General features: G+C 48.8%; 1 protein-coding gene across 5 annotated transcripts in view; it reads left to right on the forward strand.

Moving 5' to 3' along the window:
* The window catches only part of CADM1 (cell adhesion molecule 1), a 133,298-nt gene extending 117,643 nt beyond the window's left edge, over positions 1-15,655 (forward strand). For 2 of the 5 annotated variants that reach the window (XM_086860964.1, XM_086860966.1), the window contains 3 exons: positions 4,994-5,047; positions 13,159-13,290; positions 13,480-15,655. In XM_086860964.1, coding sequence (XP_086717090.1) covers positions 4,994-5,047; positions 13,159-13,290; positions 13,480-13,598 — 305 coding nt within the window. In that variant the 3' untranslated portion in view covers positions 13,599-15,655. Of the gene's footprint in view, positions 1-4,993; positions 5,048-6,922; positions 7,004-13,158; positions 13,291-13,479 lie in introns of all 5 variants that reach the window. The other 3 variants (XM_086860965.1, XM_086860967.1, XM_086860963.1) reach the window with 2 other exon arrangements.
* The last annotated feature ends 386 nt before the right edge of the window (positions 15,656-16,041 follow it).

Genomic DNA, 16,041 nt, shown 5'->3' on the forward strand with positions numbered 1-16,041 from the left:
GAAGGTCTGTCTGCTTTTGTCATTTCTGCTGTGAGCTTCCCAGCTGATCATCCTGGTGCCAGGCAAGCACAGGCCCCATGGAACAGGCATCCAGGTCCAAGCAGTGCCAAGTGGTTCTCACCCATTGACTGAGAGAGTCACTTCACATGTGAAAAAGAAATTTTTATTTTTTAAAAAATATTTTTGAGCATTTTTCTTGCATTTTGAGTTAGTTTTTAAGACAGGGCACCCAGCGGGTCTGCTGGCATAGGGCAGCCCTGGGGATTCTCCAGAGGAGCGCTCGCCTCCAAGGTCGGCAGGGAAGTTTGCGTTATTACACTGCAGAAGGAGACTGGGAAAACAAATAGCAACACTTTCCTCTCAGCATAGCAGTCTAGCAAAGTAACCCTTCTCATCTGCTCGAGGCAGTCTAGCTAACAGCTTGACAGCTCCCTGAGCTTCCTCCATTCCCCAGCAAGCCTACGTACGCGCTGCAGGCTGGAAGTTGAGCATCCCATTTTTTGGCACAAGATTACTTTTCAGCTGAAGAACCAAAACCTCTGACAATTTTTAATTTCAGCTAATTCATGTTGGACTTTGCTGTTCTAGTTTCTTTTCACTCTGATAAATTGATTTTTTACTGACAGAAACCCCTAGCACAGAGCACCCTGTTCTCCTGCCTGCTCCCTTTGAGGTGTTGCTTGGCCAAGGTAAGAGGCAGGACTGAGCAAAGCAATGTGCCGTATACACTGGAGGGGCTTGCACTTCTTATCCCAATAACTTACCTACCTGGATGCATTTTCCCACTTGGCATAAAGATGGAAATCTTGGGGCACACTTGTGTTTTGTCTGTGTGTCCGTCTCCCTGTGTGTGTTAAATGTAAAGAGTCAGTGTTGCTGATTTTGTAGCTACATGTTTGTGGCTAGATGTTGATCCCTAATTTTGAAAAAGATCAGGTAGCCCTGACAACAGCACAACTCCCAGCATCCTTTCTAGGTGTGTCTGCATCAGGAAAGGCTCGGTGTAGGCATGTATCAGACTCTGCAGTGAGGACCAGCTGGGCAGATGCTCAGTGGAAAACCCTTGCCCCATTTTTTAAAGCAATTAAATTAATTTTTTTTCTTTGTTCTGAGGAAGCCATAAAAAGCCTGTTTTTAACTCAAGGACTTCCCCGCTCCGTGGGGAGGATTGCTGCCGGGGAGGTGACCAGCTGAAATGACAACCTATCCCAGTCAAACCAGCTGCCACAAACTTTCCTGCCTTAAAACCACCTGGTTTGTTCTGAATTCCCCCTGTGCTTGCCCTTGTGGGGTGCTTTTCCCCTGAAGACTCTGGATTTCTTTCCAAGCTTGTGTTGCTGGAGTGTGTATGGAGTATACCAGGTGTTTATGTTGGCCATTTGTTCTTTCCAATGTCCAATGGGAGTGAGCATGTCTGTGAATGACTAGAAATGCATGGGCATGAATACAGCCAAATGGATTTTCTCCAAAAACAATTTAAAATGAATTGGGGGAAGAAAAAAGAAAATAAACCAACCAAAAAAAAAAAAACCAAAACCAAAAACCAACCCAAAAAAGAGCTTGCTAGCAAAGAAAATGGAATGTAAGGCCAGTGTGGAGCCAGCACAATGCTTCAATCGGGGAAAGAGGGTTTTGAGCCATTTAAAGTTTTGGAGTGTATCCTAGAGGACTGGGGGGAAGGAGTCCTGTGTGTGTGTGCATGTCCCAGCAGTAGCCAAGGCCCTGCCATTCCAGTTTCCTCACGGAATGGAGTTGACGGCAGCGATGCATGAGTGACCTAACGCACGAACGTTGTTAACTCTTTTGTTGAAAAATGAGAGCTTAACTGTGAATTTTCTGATGCACTTTCTCCTTTCTCTGCACTGTTCATTGCCAGAGCTCCAATAACAGCATGGTCATGGCCGGCAGGAAGGCTTGTGCTTCCGCTGCACCCCACGAAGCTGGGGTTCCCCAGCTTCAGCCCTCCTCCCTCTCGGTGTGCCCCCCTGGGGTCAGGGTGCCCGTGGGGCTGAAATCGCAGGTCCCACTGTTTGAGCTGGAATATGGGCAGAACTCAGTGGAGCCGGGAGTGTAACAACCTGGAGTGTCTGCACCCCTCAGTCTGGGGAGAAAGTGCTTTTTCTGCCGCACCCTTTCGATTTTCCTCCCTGCCCCTCTCCCCACCAGTTTTTAATGTCCTGGCCCCTGTTGCCCCTCTGTGGCCAGAGAGCCGGGCCCTCACGAGGTGCTGGCCTTCGTGGAGCCCCTCAGGTGTGAGGCCTAGCTCATGTTTGCCCCCTGCACAAGCAGGATACCTCTGAGCAGCCATCACCTTGGACACACTGACTTGTGTCCGGTTTTTATCAAATTCTGTCCCTACCCCGTTGTAAGCAGAGAGCTTTAAATGCTCAGAATGATTCCCCAGGATGTGGGTACTGCCCACACAGGGCATTGTGCTTGAGGCCCTGTCCATCCATGTGTGCCCAGCAATGGGGGCTCAGGGCTGCTCCCCACTCCACTGGCAAGGCAAGAACCAGGTGATGCTGCCTCAGCACAGGCAGAATTTCTGCTCATTCTCATGGAAAAGCAGGGTTTTGAGCCATTTGGAAAAGCCTCCTCTGAAGCTGGCAAAGCAGGAAGCCTGGAGTGAAGGTTAAAATAACAGAAACACCCCCATCACAAACGAAGAGTGATAAGAAAATACTTGGCCCATAATTCAGCAAGTAAATTATTTTACAGGCTGGAAATTCTTCCCTGAAGGCCCATGTGGGTTTTCAATTATGGCCGTAGCAGATTTGGTACAAGAACAGGTAACACTGTTGTGTTGCACTCTTGTTCCTTTTCCTGATAGTGCTCAGTCCCTGAAAAAGTCCTATTTTTCAGTCAGAAAATGAGTTTTGCTCAGCTGAAGCCAAAGCCCGGCCACACCAGAGCGCCGGCCACTCTTACACCTCGCCAGGTGCCACGGAAAAGGCCTCAGAGCTTTCTGCCTTGCCATCACCAAGCAGCTCTGCCAGCCCACCTGCCTCCTTCCCTCTTGGAAATGCCCTACTTAAAAGTGCGGCTAATAGTAAATCCGTTCCTCAATGTATTTTACAGCTCCCGTCCTTGGGGCGGTTGAATAAAACATCACAGCGTTGTCTGCGCGGGTCTGCGCTGCGCCGCCGCACGCCGCATGAAACGGAATCCCTAATTGCTTATTTAGAGCCTGAGATGGGAGAGAAATTGGCTTTTCCTCAAAAAACTGGATGTAGCGTGGGAGCCAACAGAAACCTAAATATAGCCAGGGTGCCTGGTCCTCGTGTGGGCACCTGGTTGAGCTGCAGGACGCACTCGCCCTGCCGGCTCTGCCCGCCGAGGATTTACCATTTCCAGGGAAATGGAGCAGAGTGAAAAGTTCCCTTTCATTTCTCTGACAGGAGTAGTGGCAGACTTTGAGTTCATCCCCTCAGAAGTGAAAAGAAGGGGCTTTAGTAGCCAGTATGAAAGTTTAATGAGAAAAATCAAGAAGTAATTTACCACCTATTTAAAAGCCTCACAACAGGTTTTAACACTGGCCAGTGGCATTTGTGAGTGTCCCAGGTGCAGGGAGAAATGGAACTGTGGAATTGTTGCAAATTTTGTTCTGAAAAGGATTTTTTTTTTTCTTCATAAAAAATGCAACATTGCCCTTTTTCATCAGTGAGAAAATGTAGTTCCTTTAAAGGGAACTCTCTACAGAAGCAATTTTGGTGAGAGAAAAGTTGAAGAACTCCTCTGCCAAGTGCAGCTTTGCATGGCTAATGCTTCTGTGAGGCAACTGTTGTATTTACAGATCATTTATAGGAAAAAGGCTCCTGAAAATCTGAAAAGGGCTCCCTGAAACCCAAGAGTGGCACACAAGCAAATTTCCTGCTATTAATCTAAATGGCTTCCCACTTCAGGAGGTAATTCCAATGGAGCTTCCTGGTGATTTGATGTATTTAAAAACCAGTCACTGAAAATTAGTTTCATTTTTAAAGAGCAGTGTATATATATAAATATACATATTGCTGCTCTGCAGTGAGGCCAAGTCTGCACATTGACCATGCTGCATTCACAGCTTGGCTATTTAACACAGTCAGCTCTGGTAGCAGTCCATGAGCTGACAGCCCCAGGTTCCCCAGTGCCCAGGGATGTGGGATCTCTTCATGGGATTTTTTTTTCTTTGCTTATGCATTTGTTTTTAGTGGCCAGCAGCAAGAGCAAGTCCTGGAAATCACAGCCCACAGGGTAACACTGCCCCACGCCACATTTCAGTAAGTCTGGGTGGCCTCCTGGCACCGGTTTGCCCTGTCACTGGTGCTGAGATGCCCACCCTGGGGATGCTGTGCCTGCAGACCCCAGCACTTCCTCAGACTCCCAAACCAAGCAGCACTAATGCCCTCACTGAGCACTGGCTGTCACAACCACGTGCCTCCCTGATGGCTGTATAGCTTTGAGGACAGATTGTTTTCCCATAAATCCATCACATTTGGGCAAATGAACAGGAGCTGGTTTGTCCAATAGTTTGGCAGAGGACACAGCCCGCAGCCTGCAAGCAGGCCATGACATGCACTGTGCAATATTCCTACTCTCCCATCGATAAATGGCCAGACTTGTCATCATGACCAAAACTAATTGGATTGGGTGCAAAATCAGAAGCAAGCTTTCCATTGCTCTCTGTATGCAGGACCAAAATCAGCCTGGACTAAATTGGGAAATTGTCCCTGTGACGGCCGAAAGGCAGAGTTTGGGGGGCTCTGCATGCTGTTATGAGTGGTCTCAATGCCATGTTTCGTGTGCCAACAGTGTAGAGCGAGGAGCGTTTCTGTCTGTAATAAAGGCCACGATTGCACTGGTGTCACACGATGGCTCTGCCCGCAGCGGCAGACGGTGGCAAGTGACTGACGCATTCTCTTTTTCCCCCCCAAGAAATTCATCCTCAGTTCTTAAGTGTGTTGTTCTTTGTCGCTTGAGAAACGCAGAGAAAAACGAGTCTGTTTTTACTTGTAAGGCTTTACTCAGTTGCCCAATTCGGCCGAGGAGCTGGACTATGGGGATCTCTCAGGTAAGGGTAGTCCGTAGGTAACCCGCTGCTCTCCTTCTCTAGACACTGGTTCCACTCTGATTTCTGCATCTTGGCCATGTTGCATTGTGCAGTCGCTATGGCACAGCCATTCCCCCCCACGCTCTCGCAGCTTGGAAGTGCTCTCCTTTCTGTTGGGGTTCTCCTCCCTTTTTTTTTTTCTTTTTTTTTCTGGTTTTGGCACCCATTTCTGTGTGGCATCCTCGGACATGGGGCAGGAGGTGCAGGGCACCGAGGCCAGCCATTGTGGTTCCCTCCTGGCTGGGATTTTTTTACTGCTGATTTGGAGAACCGGTTGAGTTGAATCCTTGTAAAACACTTGACTCTGCCGTGTTGTGTGAAACCTCCCTTGCAGGTGGCCAGCACTAACCCTTGGCTGCTCGGGGATTCCTCATTGTACCAATATCAGACTGGGGGTAAAAAGGAGGTGGTTGTTTCATCAGTAAGGCCAAACCAAGTAAATGGTTCAAGCCTCTTTTTATCCACACTGTACAGAAAGAGGCATAAATGCATCCTCATGGCTGGTTCTTGCCAATTAGTGCTGACTGAGATTAAAGCCTAACAGTGTCTTCAATGGATGCAGTTTGGTGCATTCAGAGCAGAGCCTGTACCAGTGGTACAAACCTAAATCTCTGCTCTTCATGTTTTCCTATAGAAATGCACCTTTATTTTTTTTTTTTTGCCCCACCCCTTGCAGAGCATCCCTGCAGACCCTGGTGCCTGCTGGGCTCTGGCTGCCTGCAGCTGCTCCAGCACAGGGTGCACAGTCCTGGACATAGGGCAGGAGCAGCCATTTGTCCCCCTGGGAAGAGCCCGGCCCAGGGGGGTTGGAGCCCATTGCTGTTCCTTTCAGGGGTTCAGCATGGAGCAAAAAACACCCCAAAAAAACCCTGAGTCCTCCTCTTATTCCATCAAAGGGTTCCCTGTCACCCAATCAGATTGGGAACATCCCATAAGCCACTACAGGTGTGCTTTGGCCAAGAGGTCAGAAATGATGGATTCACTCTGGATGTTTTCTAACACTGAGCGATGCTAACAATTATTATTGCAGGCCCTGGACAGATCCCATAGGTAAGATGCACCAGGGCTGTGGTGAACATCCCTGTGTGGATGGGGAAAATTTGTTTTGCTGTAATAAGTCCTTTTACTTTATAAAATTCCATTTTTTTAAGGAAAAATACACTTTTTGGTGAATGAAGAGAAGAACCTGAAAAAATTCCTCAAAGGAATTGCCCAGAATTTGCTGCCCAGTGGGGCTCACACCTTTCCTGGAGCACACAGCTCAGGGTAGTCCTTTTTCTGAGTCTGGAATGGAAGCCAAAATTTCCCCCACCTTTCCAGAACACAGCTCAGGCAGAGCCGCTGCCCACAGCAAGCACCTGTCGTGTGCTGCCCAACACCCTTTTTGGAGCATCTGGTTTGGCTACTGATTTTTTTCCCTAAGAATTTCAGCATTTTGCTTGTTGCTCTTTAGGTTACTCCTGCCTTCCCAAAGGGTGATCATTCCCGGTCAGGTGTGGTCAGGATCATATACTGGGGCAGGTTTGGGGGAGGCACTAGAGAGAGCCCCAGGCCTTTCCCTGCTGCAGAGTGGCCTCTGCCCCGTAGCCCTTGTTCAGAATGCCAGGAAACTGCAGCCAGGTGATGTTTTTGGCCTGGGGTCAGCACACTGAGGCTCTCAGATGGGTGGTCCAGGTGAGTGCCGGAGTTGAGCTCTCGGTCGGGAGCAGCCAGGCGGGCGCTGGGAGCCCTGAGCACCACCCTGAGGGATGCAGGGCACCTGCCCACCCCCACGGGGACTGGCGTGGCGGGCGTGGGGGCTGCTGCCGTGTTTGCTCAGTCTGCTGTTCCTTCCAGGTACATCTGTCCCGCCCACAGCTCCAACCGAGGCTCTGCCGACTGAGCAATTAAGTAATGCATCCCTTGCCTTCCGCCCAGGTAGCCTGAGTGCAGAGCCGTCCTGCTCTTCCCACCGAGCTCTGTGTGTCCGTGCCTCTCGCAATCCTCTTGTTCCTCACATCCTGAGACCTTAGCGTTCGGAGAAGGCTGGCCCAGCACCTCTCAGTTCCTTATTCCTTACTCCAGCCCAGCCGGTTCCTGCAGCCCTGGGAGCTGCGAGGGCACACCTGAAGGTGCAGGTGCACACACCTGAGGGTGCAGGCACACACCTGAGGGTACAGGTGCACACGTACAGACGCTGCCGTGGGCCCTGCCCCAACGCTCCCCCAGCTGTGCTGGCTCTGCTCCAGAGCACCGGCACCTCCTGTGGAACAGGGAAGGGTTCCCTGACCAAACCCAAGCAGTGCCTTTGTGGAGGGGGTGCTGGTGGATCGATGGCTGCGAGCACAGCCCCCTTCTCCAGAGAGGAGTCTGTGGAAGCAGCTCTGAGCTCTGCCAGGGTGAGCACATTTATTCCAACAAAGCGCGTTATTTTTTATGAAGCGATCTTGAAATGGGTCGCTGAAGGGGAGCTTATTGATTGAAGAAGGATGAACTCCTCAAATTTCTCTGGTTTAAATTAGAGCGAATTCAATTACAATGCGACAGGCAGGTTAATGCTGCTCTTTAACAGCCCCTCAATAAATTCGAGGAGGGGTAGCCTCCTCCACGCCACGCTTTGGGAATGAATAACATTATTGCTCATCCTGTCATAGTCAGGCAGTGATTTCTGTCCTCCCGTGTCATGGCTAAGTAGTTTATGGTGGTCATGGAGTAACAGCTGCCTGTTCTTCCACCAGCACCCTCTGCCAGGCCCAACCTCTAGTGCTGCTCCATCATTTCAAAAACTTTCTTCCACAAAAGATTTGACCCCAGATTCAGCTGGGAGGTGTCAGTGCAATCCTAATGTTTCCTGCCTCCGGGGAGAAGGAATAATTGGCTCACCAGGTTTTCAGGAGTGCTCAAGTGAGGCCATTAAGCACCCAAATCATGTGGGATATTCAGGCATATTGATGTGATAATCATTTAATAAACTAAACTGTGGCTGGGTTTAGAAGAGATCACTTGTTAAGGAATTCTTCAAAGCCATTGGCATAAGTTCTCGTTCCCCTGCCATGATGCAGTTGTTGCCTGCACATCTGGGCAGCTCAGGAGCTATCAGTGGGGTTGGTGTGTATAAGCTTGCTCCTGCCCACAAGCTCAGCCCACGCTGTCCAATGTCAGGAGCTTGACATTAGTTTGCACCCAGAAATAGAAGGTGAATTTTTGTGCAAGTGCACCAGTAAATCCCAGTATGCCAAAATTAATGTCTAAACTACATTTTCATAAAAATCTCCCTCCATTCTCTGCTTTTACAGCAGAGTGCACATAGATGAAGGTCAGGGCTGTCCAGAGATACCCCAAAATGTTGCAGTTGGGCTACAAATTGGAAGGAGGTGAAGAGGAAGGACAGGAGGCAGGAGCACCATGCAGCAGGGGCTCCATGAAACCTGGGCTTTCCCACATCACAGCAGCACAGCCTGCATCTCGCAGTGCTGCCTTTGCTCCACTCCTCTGGCACTGAGCCGAGGGAGCCGTAAGGGGCTGGAGAGGGTGCTGGAGCACGCAGGGAAGGAGCTGCTGGCAGCAGCAGCAGTGTCAGGAGCGGTGCCAGCGGCGGAGCAGAGGTGGGTCACTGGAAGGAGGATGCTCCTGTGTGCAGAGGGCTCCTGGCAGCAAGGTGAGCCCCAAGCCAGCGCTTCGAGCCTCGCGGGATGCGCTGCTGAGAGCGCGGGGAGCACTGAAGGTAAACGTGGAGTGGTCTGACCCAAATAGGTCGGAAGCTGTTAGTGTGAGTAGAAAGGAGATTCAAAATACAGGCAGCCCGGTCCAACCCAGTCTTGCTTTTAGTCCTGAGATGCTGCTGCTGACAAGAAGAGTAGAATATTTGTAGATACATCTATATTTAAAGCCTCATTAAAATGGAATTGAGTGGAACCTTTTCATTGAGAAGTTGGGAGGAGAAAAGTCTTCCCTCTGCTAAACCTCAGTGTAAGCACTGACCCAGAGTGCTGCTCTTACCATCACCAACATTTTTCTTGAGAGCCCACAGAAAGCTGGTTTTAGCACTTACATTGGCAGAAATGCTAGAAACCTGGAGATCATTAATACATTCACTTTCTAAGATCATTAATACATTCACTTTTTTTAAGAGTCCCGCAAAGCCCCCATAGCTGAGAACCTGCAGGTGTGAATTGCAGATGATGATTTTCAGTGCTTAGATGTACAATCCCCAGCTCAGCATCTGCTCTGTACTGCTCCTGACCTTTGGAATTAGTTCCTTAGTTCTGTGATGAGTAGGAACCAGTCCCAAACCCCTTTCTCTCCTGTCTATGTGCTGTTTTCTGAGCTGCACTTTTTGTTTAAAGGAAAACTTCAAGGTTGCCATTCCAGCAGTGTAATCACTATTTTGTTGATTATACGAGCAGTTGGTAAAAATTACTAGGAAAAAATAAATATCAAGCTACCCAGGTCTCTTCCTGGCCACCCTGGAAGAGGCTCTGAAGCACTCCTGCTGCTGTGCAGTGATCTGCTCCATGGGCAGACAGGCCTAGAACTGCATCCCATGAAACCTGGCATCCCCTGGTGTGGGGCACAGCCATGCCGATCTCTTGGGGGAGCAGCACAGCATTTGGGAAGACAAACTGATTTTTTTCCTGCATGAGTTCAGCTCTGGCAAGTGGATTATACCATTACCACTGCAGTTTTCCTTTAAGGTGCTTTGGTGCCAAGCAAAGCATCAACCCAGAAATGGTTCAGCCAAGGTGCACTGTAGCTGCAGAGTAGCCCTGAGGGGGCATGTTGGTGACAACATGCTGTGATGTCTGTTCCTTCCCTGCCCTTCCTTCCCTCCTTCTGCCCCACCCACAAAAACACACAAGCAAACCCAAAACAAAACCCTGATAGGAAATTCCTGGTGATTCGCTGGAGAGGCCAGGATTCAGCTTGCTCCAATATATATTAACATCCTAATGGGAAAACTCTGCATGTATACATTTACTGCACCCTGACAAGAGGGAATTAAATGTCAGAAGGATTTGTAGCATCTGTAATTGAATTGGTGCTGAGAAAAGCAAATCTTGAGGAAGAATAACATATTAGGATTAGCAAATAATGTGGCATTTTATCAGTTCCTGCCATCTCGACTGTTCCCTCTTCAGCAATAAAGTTGTGATTTCTGGTTTAATCAGAGATAGGAGGCGGGGATAGCTTGGGTGAATTGGAGACAGCATTTAAAGCAGATTCTGGTTGTTAAGGTCAAGTCTCTTCTTGGCTTTGGGGAATTATTCCTTGTTCCATAAACCTGACACTTTGTTAATTACCAAAGAAATAGTGAGGGCCAGGATGTGGAGGGGCTGTTCCCGTGCTGGTGGCACACAGACAGGTTTGCTGGGAGAGTGGTGGCATCTCTGGTGGTGGAGCTGAGATTTGCTGTGCTGGCAGGCAGAGCTTTCTGCTGGGTCACGCTGCTGGAGCACACAGGGCTTGATGAGGTGCTGGAGACAAGGAGAGGAGATGCTGCAGCAGGAGTGCTGTAGGCTCTGTGTAAGCTTGAAGATGTTTGTAGCCACGTGTATGAACAGCCACAGTGTGAACTTGGGGCTGGCACCTGACAGGGATCTTCTTGAAAAGGAACAGTTGAGAAGAATGCCCCTGCACGTCTCAGCAGTGGAACTCACGCGTAACAAACTGCTGAGCAAACCTGGCAAGGCTTTCGGCCAAAGGCCCTTCTCAGAGGAACCCTGTCCCTGCTCTTGGCATGATGCCAGTCAAAGGAAGACATGAGGGATGTGTCAGGCACGAGCTCTGTCTCGTCTCCACGGCAGTGGGTCGGTGGGACAGTGGAGGCTGCTGCCGCCAGCACGAACACATGGCTTCATCTTTCCAGAACCTTAATTTATGATGATGAAGGAAAAATGCCTCTTGATGCAAAATCCTGCTGGAAGCACATTACAGAGCCGTAACTCAGCATGTTTATGCCCCTCAGCTGTTCCAGATGTCAACAAGACACTCATCTGCCCTGGCTGGGATGCTGCTGGCTGCTCCGAATGCAACCGAGCGGAACTGGGCACAAAGTTTCTAAAAAAATAAGAAAAAATGGAGTGAAGCATGCCTATAGCAGCTGCTCCAGAAGATGAGCCAGTTTAGTTGCTTTGCAGAGAGCAGGTTCACAGAGGCCAGACTAGCCGAGCTGGAGCAGCAGTGGGAAGGCTGTGCCTGAGCACAGGGTCAGCTCAGCACCCCATGAGTGCCCATGGGCACCTTTCCCTCAGCACGCAGGGATGTTCAGCCACTCACCACAGAGCAGATGCTAGGAAGTGATCACAGCATGGTCTGTTCCCACTGGACATGAGACAGAAGGTCCCCTTTGCTGTCCTTTTGGATTCCTTGGCACAGTGTTACCACAGTGCCATTCAGGGATGTGACAGTGAAGGCTTTTGGTTTGCAGGGGAATAATCTTTTTTGGCTGCAGTTTTTACCTTATCAGCCAAGCTGCTGGAAGGGTCTCCACAGTGTCCCTCACCATGCCCCAGCTCATCACAGCATCTCCCTGCCCACACTGGGGCTCCTGCTCTCAGAGGTTACTTGAAGGGGCTTTTTTTCTTAAATTGTTTTAATTAAAAGGCGCTTTATGGTGCTCTTGGTCCCAAGTTATTTACTTGGGTGCCTCAGTCCCTAATCTTAGAGCAGAATTGGAAATATCGATAGAAAACGTAAATCCCAGCTGCTGCTCGAAAGCTTTGTATCAGGTCTCGGCTCAAAAGAGCCCCATTACCTTTAGCTGTCACAGATCTGTACGCTTGATCGATAAACTTCAAATATTATTAGAGGTGGAGGCTTCAGAGATTTGCTCTGTTCTTTGGAGGGAGACGGAGATAAATCTTTCTTAAAAATTGACTTGCATTTGCTCTCTCAGTCGTCCTGGCAAAACGCATTTCTCCGAGGTGTCCAGGCAGGCGCAGGCAGGGCAGATTTATGGGCCATGTGCTTCTTGTAGTGAAAGATTTAAATGGTAAATCCTTCACATATGACTTCACAAATCATGTAAAGTTAAAAGATTTTTACCGTTTCTGTTGCTGCTGTGCTTAAATTGTAAGGTATGGCCAGTAAATCATTTTAATAGAGGTGTCGCGCTTGACTCACTAAAAAAAAGAGACAATGGTTTAGCTTCTATTCCAAAATGTTAATGTATTAATCAGCGGGAGAATAATTGTTTTTTACTGCGTTATAAATCTCAGTTGCCATTAGGATTGCAGCGAGGGTTGATGTAGCTGCGTTCTTAAATTAAAATTGTTTACACTGCTATACATTCATTTTACATGGCCATAGCTCATCCGGGGTTCATTCCGGAGCTGTTCCTCCGCCACATCAGTCATCCCTCTCCCAGGTGACGGCATCCCGAGGGAGAGGCGCTTCTGAAAGGAAACTAATTGTGTGGTGAGGAGTTAAATAAACGCAGTAAAGCAGTCCGAGGCACTGTACAGTTACTGCTTGCTGTTGGCCTCAGACTGGGTGTTATTTTGGGTCAGGAGTGCTGTGTCCTTGTGGGTTGCACTGAACAGTAAAGGTGGGGGTTTGTGCTGGAACCCAGCTCAGTCGGGGCAGAGGATGATTGTAAATACATTTGTAATGCTGGGTGGGTTGGCTTTTGGGCAAGGAGTGTTTTGAGAAGTTGAAATGTTTTCAGTAGGGCACTCGTTAATGACGTTTCTCAGAGCTAATGATTAATATTCCCATACTGTACTGCTCTTCTCTGTGCCCCATCCACCAGGAAGGCTGGGATTTGGGAAGCACTATAGGGAAATTTCCCAAAATAGATCCCCACCAACGACTCCACGTGCCCTTCCTCCCCTCTCCCAGCTGTCTCCCACGTGCGTAGTCATAGTGCTGCTGCTTTTAGCGGAAAACACCTCGCGAGTTGAGCCACCAGATCAGTTCGGCTCCGGACAAAGCTCCTCTGCCTGAACTCATCTGTCTAGTTAGATCCGTGCTTCACCCCTACTCCTCTGGAGAGCCTGAGGGCAGCTCTTCCCATCCTGAGAGCAGCTGCAGCCAGAGCCTGCGAGAGCATCATTCTAAGTCCCCAGTTCTTATTCCTCTTCTGATCTCAACAGATTCCCGCGCAGGTGAGGAAGGGGCCATACAGAGCGTAGACCATGCCGTGGTTGGTGGCGTCGTGGCCGTTGTCGTCTTTGCGATGCTTTGCCTGCTCATCATTTTAGGGCGATATTTTGCCAGACATAAAGGTAAGACAGAGACCAAAGCTGGAGGATGAAAGGCCAGGCACGTGTGTCCCCTCAGTCGCAGTGTTGTCATGTCCGATGTGACAGACCCCCCAGTTTCTCTCCCAGTTGCACTTCTGTTTCCTTTGTCGATTACTCCCTCAGCACCACACCAAGACCCCCAGAGTCACACAGCCTCCACTTCCCTTGCAGGTACATACTTCACTCACGAAGCCAAAGGAGCAGATGATGCGGCCGACGCAGACACAGCCATCATCAACGCAGAGGGGGGACAAAACAACTCCGAGGAAAAGAAAGAGTACTTCATCTAGAGCAGCCTTGGTTCCCATGAGGTGTCCAACTGTGGACGGTTACTACTGGCCCTATTTAAACGCTACAAAGACAGTGATCTTGGAAGTTGCAACCAGCTTGTGTCTTTTTTTTTTAAGGAAAAAAAAGCAAATGGGTGGAGAACGGTGAGGCCGGGATGGTCTGGGATTTGCTGTGTAAAAATATTCCTCGTAAAGTACACTCTGCTGTTCGACACCTCAGTTCGTTTGGGTTTTCTTTTTTTGGCCAAGTCCAGCTTGGATTTAGTTTAGTGAAGTCATTTGCAGAAGATTCTGTGCCTTGTTTAATTTCTGTTTGTTCGGGTCGGGGGGAGGCTGGGAAGAAGAGGGGCTTCTGTGCGTTAGTTCCCTTCGGGTTTCTGTGGCTCTTCGTTTCCCCTTTCCTGTTTCTGGAGTTGCCAGCTGGGACCCTGTGGAGTAGGTGCGTTTCTCTGAAGGTGTTTCCCCTTTTTTCTCTTCACCGGTTTCCGTTCAGAACTCGAGCTCATCGGAGGAGAACCAGCACATTTTAGATGCGTAGTTTGCAGTTCAGTGTGCCCATGTCCCGTTCCCCTGTTGCCGTCAGGGCTCGGATAACACCCCCCAAGCCCCCTTTTGTGGCTGTTTCAGGTGCTTTCAATGGTGGCGGCTGGGAGTGGGCTGGAGCTCAGCAGAGGCGCTGCTCGGCCGTGGGGATGCAGGAGCAGGGTCCTTGCTGGGCAGGCAGAGCCCTCCTGGATGTGGGGGCTTCTCCTCATCCTCTCCCCACTTGGCAGCCGTGGGGGCAGCAGGTGAAGCCCCTCTGACGCTCTGTGAGCCCAGACCTGGAGAGCGGCTGGATGAACAAAACTGCCTTTTTTTCCTACCTGCTGAGTAAAACGCGGGAATTTGTGTTGAAACGAGCGTGCTAATGACCACTAAAGCCATAGGTGCACAGGAGACTCTGGCTCAATCGGAATTGTAAGCGACAGGTAGCAAACCGCGGCGGGAAGACGGTATAAAGTTATATATGCTGACTTTTTTTGGTGAGTAATCATGGATTTCGAGCGATACTTTTTTATTGTGTTTATGTGGCAAATGTATCTGATTTATTTAAGGACAGCATTAATCTTAGTGTCAGGTTTGGGTATTTTTTTAGGGGTTTTGGGAGGGGGGGCCATTTTCGTGCGTTTGTTTTTTAATTGCTGTTTTTTGGCAGAACCATTACAATGTGGGACTCCTTTGGGATCGGGGCGCGGCAGGCAGGCCCGTTCCCCGGCAGTATTCCGTCTTTCCCTTCTTCACGAGCAGAACCTCGCAAAGGAAAAAAACAAACCTCTTTTTTTTCCGAGCAGCTTTTGTGGAGCGCAGCTCTTTCCTGAGCCCTCAGCACCATTGCCAAACCCCATCGCGGTGAGAAGCAGCCAGGCTGGAGCCGGGGGCTCCGTGGCCCGGCGGCGGCGGCACGGGACGGGCATCCTGGCCTTGAGCAGCCCATATTTGTTTGGAAGTGTACCGTAGTGCAGTGTTACCGATGTAACTTTGACTTACAATGTTGACATGTCTCAGGTTCATGTGTTTGATTGGTGTTTTCCGTCTCAGGTAGATTGCAAAATTTCGGCCCCACGCATTGGAAAAATAAAAAAAAACAATAAACCCACATAAAAACAGGAGAAAAAACAGGAAATTATTAATTTTAGTTGTATATCGGTTTATGTATTTTTTCTTCAGTATACAGTGCACTGTTGAAATGTATTGTTGAGTATTACTTTGTACAGCTTTAGATCATTAGGACTTTGAAGCGTGAAAAAAGAACAACCTTGTTTAAAGGAGGATCACAAATGAAGAACGCGGAACTGATGATAAACAACCTTGTTCTTTATTTACCCGGCCTTTTTATTTTTTCCCCTTAGGCCAGTTCTGTTTTAAGGTGTCCATGGAAGATGTTACAGTGTAAGAAAATACATATCCATCTGTTCCCATTCACATTTTGTATTGGTTCATGTATCCCATTTTTACAAAGGAAAAGAAGTACTATAAAATATCTGTCTTCTTAATAAAAAAAAGTTAATGTTACAAAACTAGATCTTGTTTTGCACTCTTTATCCGGGGTGTTACAGAATCCACTAGCAGAGCTCTACCTGCAACATGGGCAGGAGGAGCTGGGGCCCAGCAGGTCACACCCAGCACTGCCTAGGACAAAAGGAGTTAAACCTGATGAATTGAACCTATGTATAATACAGAGCAGATTTCAAAAGTTTATACTTGTTTATAATTGCTAAATTATTTTCTTTTAGGAATAATGCCTTAGAGAAAATCGATCTGATACTGATATTCCAGCCTTCCCAAGCTGGGGTAGGTCAGTACACATGTTCTTAATAGCAGACAAGTATTTAAACCCTCCCTTGAAAGGTGAGTGTTGAAATACATGACCTCCTTCCCCCTGTTCTTGTCTCCCATTCAGTCC

The sequence above is a fragment of the Cyanistes caeruleus genome, chromosome 23, assembly GCF_971803275.1.
Source record: "Cyanistes caeruleus chromosome 23, bCyaCae1.hap1.1, whole genome shotgun sequence".
NCBI lineage: Eukaryota > Metazoa > Chordata > Aves > Passeriformes > Paridae > Cyanistes > Cyanistes caeruleus.